The sequence below is a fragment of the Cebus imitator genome, unplaced genomic scaffold (assembly GCF_001604975.1).
Source record: "Cebus imitator isolate Cc_AM_T3 unplaced genomic scaffold, Cebus_imitator-1.0 Scaffold46, whole genome shotgun sequence".
Classification (NCBI taxonomy): domain Eukaryota; kingdom Metazoa; phylum Chordata; class Mammalia; order Primates; family Cebidae; genus Cebus; species Cebus imitator.
The window spans coordinates 1,492,237-1,508,832 of NW_016107361.1; the positions used below are offsets into that span (position 1 = coordinate 1,492,237).

The 16,596-nt window shown below is 38.0% G+C and overlaps 1 protein-coding gene across 1 annotated transcript in view; it reads left to right on the forward strand.

The window, feature by feature from the left end:
- EPB41L4A (erythrocyte membrane protein band 4.1 like 4A) overlaps positions 1 to 16,596 on the forward strand; it is a 263,329-nt gene that overhangs the window by 175,266 nt on the left and 71,467 nt on the right. Inside the window, exons 10-12 of the mRNA XM_017527203.2 lie at positions 1,640 to 1,731; positions 2,723 to 2,800; positions 7,762 to 7,883. Coding sequence (XP_017382692.1) covers positions 1,640 to 1,731; positions 2,723 to 2,800; positions 7,762 to 7,883 — 292 coding nt within the window. The remainder of the gene's footprint in view (positions 1 to 1,639; positions 1,732 to 2,722; positions 2,801 to 7,761; positions 7,884 to 16,596) is intronic.

Here is a 16,596-nt window from a genome sequence, read left to right on the forward strand (position 1 = left end):
AACTAGAATTAGAAGTGAAGCCTGAAGGTATAACTTAATTGCTACAATCTCATGATAAAACTTGAAGGAATAAAGATTTGCTTCTTATGAATGAACAAAAATGGTTTCTCGAGATGGAATCTACTCTTGGTGAAGATGCTGTGAACATTGTCAAAATGACAACAAAGAATTTTAAATGCTACACAAACTTAATTGATAAAGCAGTGGCAGGGTTTGAGAAGATTAACTCCAAGTTTGAAAGAAGTTCTACTGTGGGTCAAATGCTATCAAATAGTATCATGTGATACAGAGAAATCTTTCTTGAATGGAAGAGAACGTTAACACAGAACACTTCATTGTTGTCTCATTTTAAGAAATTGATATAGCCACTCTAACCTTTAGCAACTACCATCTGGCCAGTCAGTAGCCATCAACATTAAGGCAATACCTTCCACCAGCAAAAAGATTGTGACTTTCTGAAGGCTCAGATGACTTTTTACCATTTTTCAACAGTAAAGTATTTTTAAATTATGGTGTATATGTTGTTTTTTAAGATATAACGCTGTCGTATACTTAAGCTACAGTATAGTGTAAACCACTTTTACATGCGCTAGGAAACAAAAAAAATGTATGCAACCATTTGATTGCAATATTCACTTTATTGCAGTAGTCTGGAACTATACCCACAGTATCTCCAAGGTGTGCTTGTATAGTTGTTCCTCAGCATCCACAGGGTATTGGTTTTGGAAACCTTCCTCCCAAATCTGAGGATGCCCAAGTTCTTTATGTAAATGGCATGGTATTTGCATATAACTTACATGCATCTACCCATATAATTTTAAGTCATCTTTAGATAACTTTTGATATCTAATATAATATAAATGCTATGTAAATAGATGTTATGCTTCATTGCTTTTTAAATTTGTACTCTTTTTTTTCCTGAATATTTTTGTTTCAAGTTTGGTTAAATTTGCGTATGTGGAACCTATGGATATAGAGGGCTGATTTGTACCTTCACTGTTGCTTTATTTCTTACTTATTAAATATAGAGAATCAAGTAACTACTGGATTAAAATAATAGTTAACATGTATTATGCACCTATTATATGAAACATAACATATGTCATGTTGTTTAATTTGATTTACTCAGTAACTTGATGCAGAATGGAGAAACTTGGCATCAGAGGTGTTATTAAATTTTCCCAGATTATGCTGCTGGGGTGGTCCCTCCTCCTTGTGGCTCTTCCTGAGATTCTTTAGTCATTGTTTTATGTGTGACTTGTTCATCCCTGAAAATAATACACTTAAGGACTGGATTTATGGGCATCTTCTTTTTATTGGGAGTTGATTTTCACGTGATATGTGTTTCTCCTATAATAGTGGCCATTTATGAGGGAGATTTTCTAGTATTTCACTGCCATCATCCAGACTACCTATAGTCATGAGGCGAAGTAAAAGTAGATAATAAAAGTGCTTTAAGATTTAAATGAAATTTATCAGATATTAATTAATGGAAGGTGATTTTAATGCACCTCTCCAAAAATAATTATTCTTGATGTGTTAATAATCTCTCTCTTGAATTTTTGTTACCTCAAGGGGGCTGTTATTTGAAAAATTCTATGGTCATTATTCATATTATCTCTCTTTCTTTGTCTCTTAGTGTAATGAAACCTCATTCTTTTTTGAAGCTCGAAGTAAAACTGCCTGCAAGCATCTCTGGAAGTGCAGTGTAGAACATCATACATTTTTTAGGTAAATTGATACAAAAATTTTGTTGTCTGAGTAAATGAAAATGGCATTTATTTTTATAAAAATATTTCTATCTTCAAACAGAAATTTGGAATTGTTTCCTTTTTATTAATTTTCTCAATTCCTAATTCTCTGGGTTATATTAATACACGCATATATGCACACATATATTCATGTATGTGTACATATATGTATATATGCACATAGGCACTTAAACACATAGATACAGATATATCTTTGATACTACAAGAAAGGATCAAGGTAATATTTTTTAGGTTTATGTGAAACATGCAGCTGTTGCTAGCACCTATGTAGTATTGGTGGAAATGGAGTATTCTGTGCATAATTAATTTGAAAAGCCTATCAGCTGTCTAGGTAGAGATGTGATAAGGCAGTTGGGTATACAAGGCTCACTGGAAAGACCAGAATTGATGATGTCACTTAAGTAGGTATTTACAGAAGTTGTTGGACGAGGTCACCAATGGAAACAGTGGAGAGAGAAGCAGAACTCCAAGGATTGAACTTGGTGTCCCTCCTGACATTAGAGGGCAGAATGAGCCAGTGTAGAGTATGAGAAGGAACAGTCAGAAGTGTGTGTCGTATCCTGGGAAACAAGGAAAGAGAATGAGAATGTCTTGATGAATAAGGTGCTGGCAACTGCATGCAGGACTCCTGGGAGGTCAGGCCAGATGAAACTAGAGGACTGACTTTTGGATTGTAGGGTTACTTTTTTCTTTGTTTCACATCTTTATATTTGTAAAGATAAAAATTTAGCTGGTAATATGTTAAGCTTTATTTTTTGTTGTTTTTTAAATGGAAGCAAAATTGAGTTATTCCTTGTTTCATCCTCACGGAGTATGAATAGCATGGTGGTGGAGAGGTATTCTTATAAAATGGCTTGGGTCCTTTATAAAGTTTGTATTAGGAGAGAGAGGTGGCCAAGAATGCCTGTGACATTGAGTCTTTGTCCGATTTTCTTTTAAAAACTGATTAGAATGCCAGAAAATGACTCTAATTCACTGTCAAGAAAACTCAGCAAGTTTGGATCCATACGTTATAAGCACCGGTACAGGTAAATGACATTTTTTTTCTTGGAGGGATGTGTTTGTAAATAAATACTTAATTCAGCTGTCATACATACTCAGTGAAGTTTTTGATTTTTTTTTCTTTTTTCCTACAATGCCAATGTGTTTTGTAAGCATAACAGTTGATTAAAACTTTCTCAATACACATGATTTTCCAGATTTATTTATATTTAATGTCTGCATTAGCTGTGTTGTGGGCTTTTAGATCATAATAAAGTTGATTATCTTCAGAAATTCATTTTAATACAATTATCACTTATTTTTAATTATGCATGTTTTGTGATTATGAAACAATGTAGATGTTCTGAATAGTAACTAACTGTGTTTTTAAGATATTCTGTTGATCCCCTATTTTAACACAATCTATACTTTTTATATTGTGCATCAAGCCATGTTTTTTCTGCAGCATAAAGCTTGCATGTAGTAATGCTAGCAATTGTATCTCAACATTATTGAGCAGTTACTAAGTGGTATGTACTGTGATACATATTTTCCATTCATTGCTTCATTTATTTATCAATCTTCTGCATTATTAGCCCCATTAATGTATAAGGACACTAAGGCTCAAAGAGGCCAAGTCCCTTCTCTAGGTAATCCAACTAGGAAGCAGGGAAGTGGGATCCATTCCCTGGTTCTCTAACTGCAGAGCTCATGCTTATGACCATTAGGCAGACTGTTAGCCTTTTGTGGAAAAAGCCTGATTGTCATGCAGCTATGCCAGTGCTTATGTCTTTTTCTAATACCAGCATTAAAAATGAGAGTGGATTCTATATTTTGAAAAAGAATTTGTTTTGTTTCAATTCGTTCTGTTCATTGGAGAGAGCCTGTGATGTACAAGGCATGGCATTAGGTACCCAGAGATAAAAAGAATCAGATTTACCCACTTCTACCTTCAAAGAGCTCAAGTATTATTCAGACAGTGAGAGAGGTCCCCAGGCCTTGTGAAACCCAAGCAGGGCATGGAAATGCCACCTCATGTCACAAAGATGGGACACTTTTGTCAGTTCCATTGGAGATAGCACTGAATTAAATCCTTCATTAGGAGGTACAAAAAAAGCCAAGGCAAGCATTTTCAGGTTCTCTGTGCTAGATTTTGATTCTTCTCTTTTATAATGCACTTTTTGGGTCTTGAATTTGAGACTAAAGATAATCAATAAAAGAGTAATGAATATTAAATGTTTGGTGCATTCATCTTTATATATTATTTAGTTGAATATTTGTTCATTTAATGACTAAAAAATGCTTCAGTGTCATTGTACTATGTATATTATTGGAATTTACATGAAGGTATTCACCTAAATGTATTCATGTATTCACCTAAATGCTTAGGTATTCACTGTTCTTCTGTAGACAGTGATACAATTATGAAGAATTTAAGGAAGTATTATTTACGTTTATGTTGAGAAGAGCAGGTAATACTATTTGCACTGTTCTTTGAGTTGTGGCATAAAACATCACCAGGGTTATAAAAGAATGTCTCCTTGTGACTGAAACGGAGCTGGTGAAAAGACATCTGTCTTAATGTTCCTACTATTAAAATTGTAATTATCCTGTTTAACGTACGCTGTGGTTGGCCTCTACAAATTTAGCCATACCTGATTTCTCAAATTTATTGAAATGCAAATGTTGTGGCTACTGGGAATTATTATTAGGAAGTTACTGGATTTTGCATATTAAATACCATTTCTTCCAAGGAAGTAATTAAAAGTAACCTTTGCAAAATAGGAGGCTATGCTAAATCTGTTCTAATTTTGTGGCTGTTAGATGTTAACTGCCTGGTAAGTCTTAATGAATCTTAAATCTATATGTCCTTATGTAGGAAACACTAATATTGCCCATCCTTAGAAGAAAGATGATGCCCAGAGCTTACGCAGGGATGGGTCTCTGATTGCTGGGGGATCATTAGCACACAAACTGTTTATTGTTAAAAGAGGGCAAGCAACCAGACTTTAAGCAGCAGGATATGCCTGCCCCTTCCTTGAGACATTCCAGAGATATCCTGGAATGAAAGCAGAGCTCTGGACACACATTCTCCTACTTTCACCCTGCAGGCTTTTAAAGAATGGGGTATGAAGAACCGCCTAACAAGTGGCTACAGTATATGAATGCAGGTGTCTGGGTGTGTTTGTGTGTGTAATTGTGTGTGTTTATAGTGGTGTGTTAGTGTCTTTGTGGTTGTGCACAAATCCCTATATGTGATGGAGGAAGAGAGAGTTCTAGTCTTTACTTTGTCTTGCATTTTAGGGCTTGCAAAATGCCAAGGAGAATTGGTGCTTTTTGGGAAAACTAGTGGTTAAGAAGGAAAAAGCAGACATTTTTTAATGATATGGGACAATTAAGATTAAAAATTAAGTTTGTGAGGAAAGGCTGAGCTGAAATCTGACGTCCCAATTCTTTTGTTGTTGTTGTTCCTGTTTTATTACCAGAGACCAATAATCTGAAATAGAAATTCTTTGATTAAACATTTTGTTATACACTGCTATCTTCTCTGAGCCCCTTACAAAGAAACCTTGTCTTTACCTGTCGTTAAGTTTGTGGGGTGCTCCTGGTTTTGATGAATTAAGGAGCTGTGTAGAATTTATACTCCAGAATTGAGAAGGAGGCCTTCGAAACCACCCTGGGACCCGGATCCTCCCTGTAGGACTTAACTCACAGGAGCTGTCATGAGATTTCCATTCTATGAAGCATGGAGGAGAGATCAGGTTCTCATGAGAACCTCCTTTGTGTCAGTTGCTTTCACATGCGCTGCTTTATTTAATCTACACAATGACCTGCCAAAGAGGTAGGTTTCATATCCCCACTTTATATAGATGAGAAATTGGAGCCCCCAAAAATAAAGTAATTAAAGTAACAGTCCCTAATCAGTAAGTGGCAAAGCTGGGATTTGAACCTGAGTGTTTCTACTCTTGTTCTTTTCCTTCTGTTTTACTTAGAGGTTGAAGGGCCTGCTGGCAGTCCCACTCAGCATTCAGAGGGGTGTGTGTATGCCAGAGGCAGCAGGGAAGGAGGGGTGATCACAGAAATAAAGCTCTGTCCTGTCGTAACAGAGAGCCACCAAACATGCATAGGAGTTTCATCACCTACACTGTAAATCACTATACTTGTCAATTACTTTCTGCTACAAAGAAATAGGATGCTATACAAGAATACTTCTGCCAGGAAATAGTAAGAATAAGTAGAAGTATACATGAGGACAATGAGGCTGCAAGGATTTTTACAAATAACCTGCTGAAGACTACACAGGTAGGGAAAGGCAGAACTATGCTTTAAACAGGGCTTGCAACTTCAAACCCAACAGCTATGTGGTTCCTTCTCCCATGCCATCAGGCGGTGCCATACTGACCAGCTGGAGGTCAGAAGACTTGTTCTAGTGCTGGGTCCTGTAGCTGGTGGCAGATCAGTTTACCCTCCTGGTCCTTAGTCGTACTAATCTTATGATATGATTTTCTCATTTATTCTTTGTTCCTGAGAGAGAAAAACCATGAGGAAAATTTGAATAATAAAAAAAATCTCATTATAAGATGCCTTAGTGGATCATACATTGGGTTCTGTTTTTAGGGGGACTGTTTTTTCCTCTGTGAGATGAAGTGTACAGTGCCCAGGTCTTTCTGGTACCAGAGAGTCTGTAGAAAGTAAGCCTTATCGTCATGCTCCAGACCATTTATAATAATGAAAATTTTCACTTTATATGGATTTTTCACTTTTTGGAAAATGTGTGTTACCTCATGTACTTTCTTTAAAAGAAGTTACACTTCAAGTGAAAGAAAATGTCCTCCTAGAATTTAGTAACCACTATCTTGGTGAATATTGGGAGAGGTTTGCTCCTCTCCCTTCCTGAATTTCCATGAACTGTTACCGAACACGAAGTACCATTATGGATGGGCCCTGGCATCTTTATTTCCCTGGTATCTCATACCACATGTTCCAACTTAGCCTGATGCAGTGATTTTTATGAGGGTTGTAGGCATATTCATTCTTAATAAAGGTGGATGGGGTAGTGAGGAGGAGAAACTTTCACAGAAGCATGTGAAAGATGAATTTTAAGTCTGTTTAATCTGTTTTGGGGAAACATTCACCCATATTTATCCTGTAAATGTAAGATGAATAGGTATTTAAGGCCATTAAAAGACTTTTTCCCCCATAGATGGCTCTACTTGAGGTGAATCAAACTAGACTTGTAGAAATGTGTTTTTCTTGTACCTGAAATGATATTTTCCTGTGTGAAAGCCAGGATCATTCAGTAGCTCAAATTCAGCAGTTGAGGAATAAATTGTTAGTAAGACACATGTTCACTGAAATCCAGCAAACTAAAGCACATGATTCCTTGGGAAAATGACTTGAGAACTTTGGCCCATCCCCAGGGAAAGCTGCCCTGGAATCCGTGTGGAATCTGTAGAGCAGCAGTGCTTTGCATGGGGTTCTAGGCCTGTCTTCAGTCTTCCAGACATTTGATCTGCACAGGCAAGGTGGGTACAGTAAATGGCTAATTGTGCCATGGCAGAGTCCAGAATAAAACCATAGCGAGTGGTCCTGTGGGGGATGCTTTACAACCTGCCCTGTGAGTACAATATGGAGCTCATGTGGAATCATTGCCCTCCCATAGTTTAGCTCAATTAATTTCTTTATTATTAAGTGACCTTAAAGACTCAGCAACCTTTATTTCTAGCCCATCATTCTACTTAAATTTAACTCGTCCTTTAATAAATCCTTTCTTCCTGTTTCCTCCTCTGAAAGATCTTCCTGTCTAATGTACATCCTCATGGAATTTAATAACTACTCCCTTGGTCAATATTGCAATGACAATCAATTAAAACCCCATGTATAGTTAAGACCAGTTGAGTCTGTGTGTTTTTTCTTCTCTCCATACTTTGCAGATTTTCCGAATGACCTGTTTAATTTTGTGGATGCATGGTTTTACTTTTGCTAATCAAAATGTTGCACTTTCAAGTGGCAGGACAGCTTTGCAAATGAGTCGAGATCTTTCTATTCAGCTTCCCCGGCCTGATCAGAATGTGACAAGAACTCGAAGCAAGACTTACCCTAAGCGAATAGCACAAACACAACCAGCTGGTAAGTCATGGCGCCCCCGAGTTTCCTATGTAACCTTGTGTTTTCCTTTAGGCTGGTGTATGAGATGTACTCAGGTAATGTCTGTAACTGTATAGTGTTTTTATTGAAATTTTTAATATTAAAACTTTCTAATATTGGAACTTTTAATTTGATCTTAGAAATATTCAAGCAGTCAGTAATTATTAAGAAGACAAATAGTCATCTTGAGTCACCATGACCTGCTTAGTGACTATACTTTTTTTTATTTTTTGAGATAGGATCTTGCTTTGTCACTAGGCTGGAATGCAGTGACATGATTACAGCTCACTGCATCCTCGACCTTCTGGGCCCAAGTGATTTTCCAACCTCGGCCTCCCAGGTAGCTGGGACTGTAGGCACACAACACCATGCCCAGTTATTTTACTTTTTTTTTTTTTTTTTAATGGAAATATGGTCTCAGTATGTTGCCCAGGGTGGTCTCAAACTCTTGGGCTCAAGTGATCATCCCTCTCTTTAGCCTCCCAGAATGCTAGGATTATAGGCATAAGTCACCATGCCTGGCCCCATACTTTCTCTTGGAAGCGTTTTTATTTTAAATAAAATCTTTACTGGGCACAATGACTCATGCCTGTAATGCCAGTGCTTTGGGAGGCTGAAGCAGGAGGATGGCTGGAACCCAGGAATTTAAGGTTGCAGTGAGCTATGATCATGTAGCTATACTCCAGTCTGGGTGATAGACTGAGAGCCTGTCTCTTAAACAAACAAAAACCCACAAGACAAAATGCTAAACTGAGTAATTTCTTAGTTTGATGTATTTGAGTTGAAATTGAAAAAACTCTTAGCAAGAGTCTTTAAAAAAAATACCACTGCTGAGCATGGTGGTGAGGCTGCAGTCCCAGCTACTCAGGAAGCTAAGGCAGGAGGATTGCTTGAGCCTGGGAATTTGAGTATAGCCTGAGCAACAAAGTGCGACCCCATCTGTAAAAAATACAAGTAGAAATTAGGAGCGCTATTGAGGTAGCTTAATTTGAGCTTCATTTGTACAGAATCCAGTTGGTTTTTTGTTATTATTAGTCTTTTATCATGTAACAATATACATATAGAAAGTGTATAAATAAAATATACTTATGGACATATACATATATGTATACATATGTGTGTACACACATGCAGAGTTAATCTAGGCAGCATCCCCAAAGTGCAGCATGGGCATTTCTCTGATTAGCATTCTCACCATCTCCTTCCCTCAGTTAGAGGAAACTTCTGTTTGACTTTGCAATAATTTCATTCCTTTTCATTATAATTTGTCAGTGTTTCCTGAAAAAATTAGTTTATTTTGCCTGTTTTTACCATTATATAAATGGATCATAGTATGTGTTCTTTTGTGTCTTGATTCTTCTTGCCAACATAGTGTGTACTAAAGCATGTTTTTTTTTTTTCTTGCTGTAAGTATTCTAGTGTTTGACATTTTATTCATTCTACTGTTGATGGACATTTGGGTTATTCACATTTTTTTAAATAAAGACACTGTTTCTTTAATAAAACCACCTAGTCAATCAGCTTTAATCCATGTTCAGTGTTCATTGCTCACAGAATTTTACTGAGAAGTAATATTGCTGATGTTAGCTTATAGATCACCCTTGTCTAACACTCTCCAGTGTCCTTTCACAGATACTATGTTGTTTGAGCCTCACTCCATGAGGTAGGGGCAAGGGAAAGAGTATTTTACAGATGAGGAGGATATGGTTCTAGCACTTATTCAGAGGTGTGGCCAGGACAGGAGCCCAGGTCTACTAGGTCTGGCATATTATAGGAAGTAAATGAAATTTTTAGTAACAGCATTAACGTCTGAACATTGTGTGAAAATTGACATAGCATTATGATGTCTGTCATTTCATTTAATCCTTATGCCAGGCCTGTGAAGAAACGTTTGGGAGTTTCTTCTGCCATTCCTGTGTGTGAGAATGTCGTCAAATTAAGTCTGACTATAGTTCCGCGCCCCGCCCCCATCTTGTTGGCTGGGAGGAAATAACATTCTTTCTGGTGGTTCTACATTGAGAAGAAGAAAACATGACTGAAATTTGCATGAGATTACCTTGCCTCATCAGTATTATTGTTACCTCCTTTCAGCTAATGAGGAAACTAAGACGTAGAAGGCAGTTTGGCCAGAACTGCTGTGAAGTAGGTTTACTGGGCATTAGTTACTGACTCGTTTGAGTCCAGTGAGAGAGAACACACTCATATGCAACAAGTTACATGAAGCTTGTGTATTACTTACACATGGGCAGCAAGAGGACAAAGGAAGCCTAGGATCCATTGTGAGCTGGTCTCCCAAGTCTCAAGAAAGCTGCCTGGGGTAGATGGAGTCTTGACTGCAGGGGCCTCACTTGCCCACAATGGAGGGACCCTGAATAAGGTGGCCTACTCTGAATTGTATACCTCAGGGCAGCAGGACTCACTAGGTTAAAGCTTTGCAGGACATCCTACTTTCAGGGGAGAGAGGAACAAAGCCCAGGCTGTCCTGGACAGTTCGCCCTTAATGAAGGATGTTACATTCCTTAAAGGGAGCAGGAGAAAGGCCTGGGCTGTTTTAGGCAGTTTCTCCCTATCTCAGGATACTGTACCCCAGCACATTCTGCAGTTATTTCTTGAGAACTACAAGCAAGAAAAGGGGAAGACCTGTCTTACAGTTATATACTAAAGGAGGCTTTGGACAGATTATCTTAGTTCTCTAATGCCTAGTCTTATGCTTTATCTTAATATTTTGTATTTGAGCAGTCACAAATCCCATTAGGATCAACTGCAGTGTGGCTAAAATTAATAAGCAAACTTGCATAACCCTATGATATTTCTGAAACATCAGGCCTTATAAAATTATCCTGAGATCACCTGAAAATAGCAAAAGCATTTCCTGCTTCAAATCAACATTTCCTTCTACTTGAGATGCAGAATTATACATGCTCTTTCTATAAACCTGTGTGGTTGCTTTTTTTCTTCTTCTTATGTGCTGTAATGAAAATATTTGCAAGTATCTGCCTCTGATAACACAGAAAAAAATGATTTGACTCTCCTTGGAAGCTTAAATCCCAGAAGCTTTTTAATTAGGATAAGATTTTTGTTTTTTCTCGGCTTATGTAGTACCAGACAAATATAGTTTTCACAGAGCAGCATGAGCCATCACTTCCATCCTAGCCCACACCTGAGGGCAGCCTCTCAGTTCCACTCTGCTCTGCCGTAGAGCATATGGAAAGGGGCCCCCACAGCACAGCCTGTTGAGTGTATCAAAACAGACTCTTTAGTAGTGGGTGAGGGCATAGGTGGGCAGGTGGGTAATGTACAGCCCAGCCTTTGTGGAGGACAGCCTCCCAGCATCAGGTGGATCTCTCTCTCTTTTTTCTTTTTTTGAGACAAGATCTCACCTTGTCACCCAGCCTGGAATGCAGTGTTGTGGCCATAGCTCACTGTAGCTTCGAGCTCATGGTTCAAGCAGTCCTCCCACCTCAGCCTTATGTGTAGCTGGGATTACAGGCACAGGCCGCCACTCCCGGCTAATGGCTTTTAATCTTTTATTTTTTGTGGATATGGGGTTTTGCTATGTTTTTAAGGCTGGTCTCAAACCAGCAGCTTCAAATGATCCTTACACCTTGACCTCCCAAAGTGTTAGGATTATAGGTGTGAGCCACTGTGCCTGGCAGGTGGATCTTTTTAAAATGTGGAATGTATTATGCTTTAATTGTTATAAAAATACGTCCTTGTTTTATAAAATTTAGAAAATGTAGAATCTTCTTTCCCAAAAAGATAGAAAAAACCTTTCATATTCAACTCTATTCTCCTTATAGTAGCACTGTATTTTACAGCCTTTTGGTCAATTGTATATATTTCCCACACAAGTGGTACAATTGTGAGTTTTCAAGTTGCTTTTCTTACTTAATAATACATCATGGATGTGTTCTAAGTCTTTAAATGTTCCTACACAGTGCCATTTTAATATCTGTATGATTTTCTGCTGTGTAGACATAGAGATATGACCTAATTGATGCAAACAATCTTTAATTCTTGAATATTTAAGCAGTTTCAAAATTTGAAAACCACAAATAGCACTCAAGTGAATATTCTTGTGGTGATATCTTTAAGCATTAATGATCATTTATATATTTTAAACAATGATGTATATTCATCATTTTTATTCTAAAAAGAGGATTAAACAATGCTGTGTTAAAATTTAAGACTTTGCTGAGAGCACGTTTCACTCCGATTTTTGAATTGCTTTTTGCTTTTATCCTGACTTTTCTTTCTTTCTTTCTTTTTTGAGATGGAATCTCACTCTCCCTCTCAGGCCGGAGTGCATTGGTACAATCTTGGTTCACTGCTACCTCCACCTCCCAGGTTTAGGCGATTCTCTTGCCTCAGCCTCCTGAGTAGCTGGGACTACAGGTGCACACCATCAAATCTGGCTAATTTTTGTATTTTTGGTGGAGACAAGGTTTCGCCACATTGCCCAGGCTGGTCTTGAACTCCTGACCTCAGTCGATCCACCTGCCTCAGCCTCTCAAAGTGCTGGAATTACAGGCGTGAGCCACTGTGCCCAGCCTATCCTGACTTTTCAAGCCTGTGTTCCACAAATAGTGATGGGTTCTAGGGACCTAAAGGTGACCTTCCCCTTGACAGTGTGATTTTCCTGGGCAGGGAAGGACCATTTCACAAATGCCGGTGGTCCAGTGATCCTGTGTTAAACTTGCTCTTGTGCAAATATGAAGGATGTTGTAGGGCAGGGATTAATTGTGTTTCATTTTTTAAATGTTACGTTTTCTTCTTCCTCTAATTCAAATGTACTTCACTTTGAGCCTCAACTGAACCTGGCTGGTGGAAAGCAATTGTGAGCCATCTCCCAGTCCTGAGGTTTTGGCAGGCTTCCAACTAAAAGCAGAATATTTGAAAAGGGTCCTCTGGTCCCTACCTATATCAGTACTGCCGTGCTTCCTATCTGCATGCTTTTTGTTGAAGCCCACTAGGCCCTATGAAGTGAGGCAGTTCTTCATGAAGCTGCCCTGGAGTATGTGTGTAAGATGGAAAGGATTTTGGATGAGGCTGGGAGCCTCCTGGGCCCTGAGTCTTGCCTGCCTAGGGAGACCATACAGCCAGGCCTGCCCTGCCCATCTTTCTCCTACACATTGGGCTCCAGAGCAGCCCGTCGCCCAGAAGCTTCCTGTTTCTGGGACTCATTTGAGGGTAGCTGAGAAGGAAAGAAAGAATAGCTCTCATTTTTTAGAAATTATTTTGTATTGGTCAAAGGGATACAAAAGTGTTACCTTAGCAAAGTATAGTTACTTAAATTTTTATTTTAAAATGTTGATGATTAATTTTTTTAATTTTAATAATTTTTAAATAAATTTTAAGACATAGTGGAGGTTATTTTATTAGATTGTACTGTGTTTGGCAAAATGGAGTTATGGTTTAAATAACTTTTTGCTCTAATAAGGCCAGCTGTTAATTTTCATGGACTGATCATATTGGTATTCTCTCTAAAATAAAATTTTTGAACTATAGTTTTTGGAATCATTAGCATAAACTGCCACTTCTCATTTAACATTTGCATGTAATTCAGAACAAAACAAGGATGCCCACTTTCACCAATTCTATTCAACATGGTAGTTGAAGTCTTAGCCAGAGCAATCAGACAAGCAAAAGAAATAAAGGTCATCCAGATCGGTAAAGAGAAAGACAGACTGTTGCTGTTTACTGATGACATGATTGTATACCTAGAAAACCCTAAAGACTCATTCATAAAGCTCCTAGAACAGGTAAATAAATTCAGCAAAGTTTCAGGATACAAAATTAATGTACACAAATCGGTAGCCCTGCAATACACCAACATCAGCCAAGCTGAAAATCAAATCAAGAACTCAACCCCTTTTACAATAGCTGCAAAATAATAATAATACACACACACACACACTCTCTCTCTCTCTCTCTCTCTCTTTGTCTCTCTCTCTCTCTCTCTCTCTCACTCACACTCACTCACTCACTTAGGAGTATACTTAAACAAGGAGGTGAAAGACCTCTATAAGGAAAACTACAAAACACTGCTAATAGAAATCTTAGAGGACATATCCCATGCTCCCAGATAGGTAGTATCAACATTGTGGAAATGACCATACTGCCAAGAGCAATCTACAGATTCAGTGCAGTTCACATCAAAATACCATAATTCTTCACAGAACTAGAAAAAAAGTCCTAAAATTCAAGTGGAACCAAAGAATAGCCCCCATAGCCAAAGCAGGACAAAACAAAAAGAACAAATCTGGAGGCATCACGTTACCTGATTTCAAACTATACTACAAGGCTGTAGTTACCTAAGCAGCATGGTGTTGGTATAAAAATAAGCATGTAGACCAATGGAACAGAATAGAGAACCCATAAATAAAGCCAACTAATCTTCAATAAAACAAAAACAAAGTGGGGAAAGGACACCCTATTCAACAAGTGGTGCTGGAGTAACTGCCAAGCCACATGCAGAGGAATGAAACTGGATCCTCATCTCTTACCTTACATAAAAATCAACTAATGATGGATCAAAGACTTTAAGACCGAAAACCATAACAATTCTAGAAGATAACACTGGTAAAACTCTTCTAGACGTTGGCTTTGGCAAAGATGTTCATAGGTAAGAACCCAAAAACAAATGCAATAAAAACAAAAATAAATAGATAAGACCTAATTAAACTAAAAAACTTCTGCACAGCAAAGGAAATGATCAGAGAAAATAGTCAACCCACAAACAGGGAGAAAATACTTGCAAACTATGCATCCGTCAAAGGGCTAATATCCAGAATCTGTGAGGAACTGAAATCAGCAAGAAAAAAATGAATAACCCCATCAAAAAGTGAGCAAAGTACATGAATAGACAATTCTCAAAAGAAAATACACAAATGGCCAACAAACATGTGAAAACATGCTCAACATCACTAATTATCAGGGAAATGCAAATCAAAACCTCAATGAGCTCTCACTTTATTCCTGCATGAATAGCCATAATTAAAAAGTGAAAAAAATAATAGATGTTGGTGTGGATGTGGTAAAAAGGGAAGAGTTTTACACAGCTGGTTGGAATGTAAACTAGAACAGCCACTACAGAAAATAGTATGGAGATTCTTTAAAGAACTAAAAGTAGACCTACCATTTGATCCAGCAATCCTACTCTTGGGTGTCTGCCTAGAGGAAAAGAAGTCATTATATAAGAAAAACACTTGCACATGATGTTTATATCAGCACAATTCACCTTTGCAAAACTATGGAACCAGCCTAAATGCCATCAACCAACAATTGGATAAAGAAAATGTGGTGTATAAATATGTACACAAGAGATACTCCACTGTAAAAAGGAACAAAATAATGGTATTTGCAGCAACCTAAATCAGGTTGGAGACCATTATGCTAAGTGAAGTAACTCAGGAATGGAAAATCAAATATTATATGTTCTCACTTTTAAGTGGGAGCTAAGCTATGAGGATACAAAGGCATAAGAATGATAAAATGGACTTTGGGGACTTGGGGGGAAGGGTAGGAGAGGCGTGAGGGATGAAAGACTATACACTGAGTACAGTGTGCACTGCTTGGTTGATGGGTGCACCAAAATCTCAGAAATCACCACTAAACTTATCCATGCAACCAAAACCTACCTGTTCCCCTAAAACTATTGAAATAAAAATAAATAACCCCTCCCCCCCACCGAGAGTTATTTAGTGGAGTGGGACTAGGCGAACATTTTTCACAAAGGGCCAGATAATAATGAATATTTTAGGCTTTGCAGGCCATATGGTTTCTGATGTGGTGAAAAGGGCACACTTTTACGCTGCTGGTTGGAATGTAAACTAGAACAACCGCTATGGAAAACAGCATGGAGATTCCTTAAAGATCTAAAAGTAGCATTACCATTTGATCTAGCAGTTCCACTATTGGGTATAGTGAAGTAACTGTTCACCTCTGTCATTTGTAGTACAATAGCAGTCACAGAAAATATCCAAATGAATAAACTTGGTGTGTTCCAAAAAAACCACAACAAACATTTGTATATAATTTTTTAAGTTGTGATGGGGGTTATTACTTTTTGTTAGGTTGTATCATTAATTTATACTAAATGAGACTTTATTTTAGAAGACATTTTTAAAAATTCTGAAGATAAAGTAATTCAGTCAAACTAGATGACTAGTCCCCTTATCTTGCATCCCAGTTCTCTGTACATTTAAAAGCATGTTTATTCACCCCTCAATCAGGAGTAATAAATGCCCTGGCAGCTAAAAAGCCATTGTGCATAGTTCGCCAAGTGCAGTCCCTGGCACCTTTATGAGGAAGTACATTCCAGAGTCAAGTGCCCTGCACCCAGCCGCCTGCTTCCCCACCCAGAGGAGGTCAGCACCAGGGCAGGCAGCCAGAGCATTCCTGCAAGTCTAAACTGCCTCAGAGGAGCTTGGGTAAAGCCAGAAAAGAGACAGCAGGAGGAAAAAGTGCCTTCCTGGTACAGCCCTCTCTCTGACAAGGTCTTGGCAACTCACACAGTTGGATTCCTGTCAAAGGAGGGAGTCTCTGCTGTCAGTAGGTAATAAAGACAGAATATTTGGATATAATTTATAATTAACTATAAGAAAAGTAATGGGTGAAGCCATTTGCAGTGGTTACACAAGGCTGTGACTATCTAATGCAGCATTTTAAGTTCTTTTTTTTTTTTTTTTTTTTT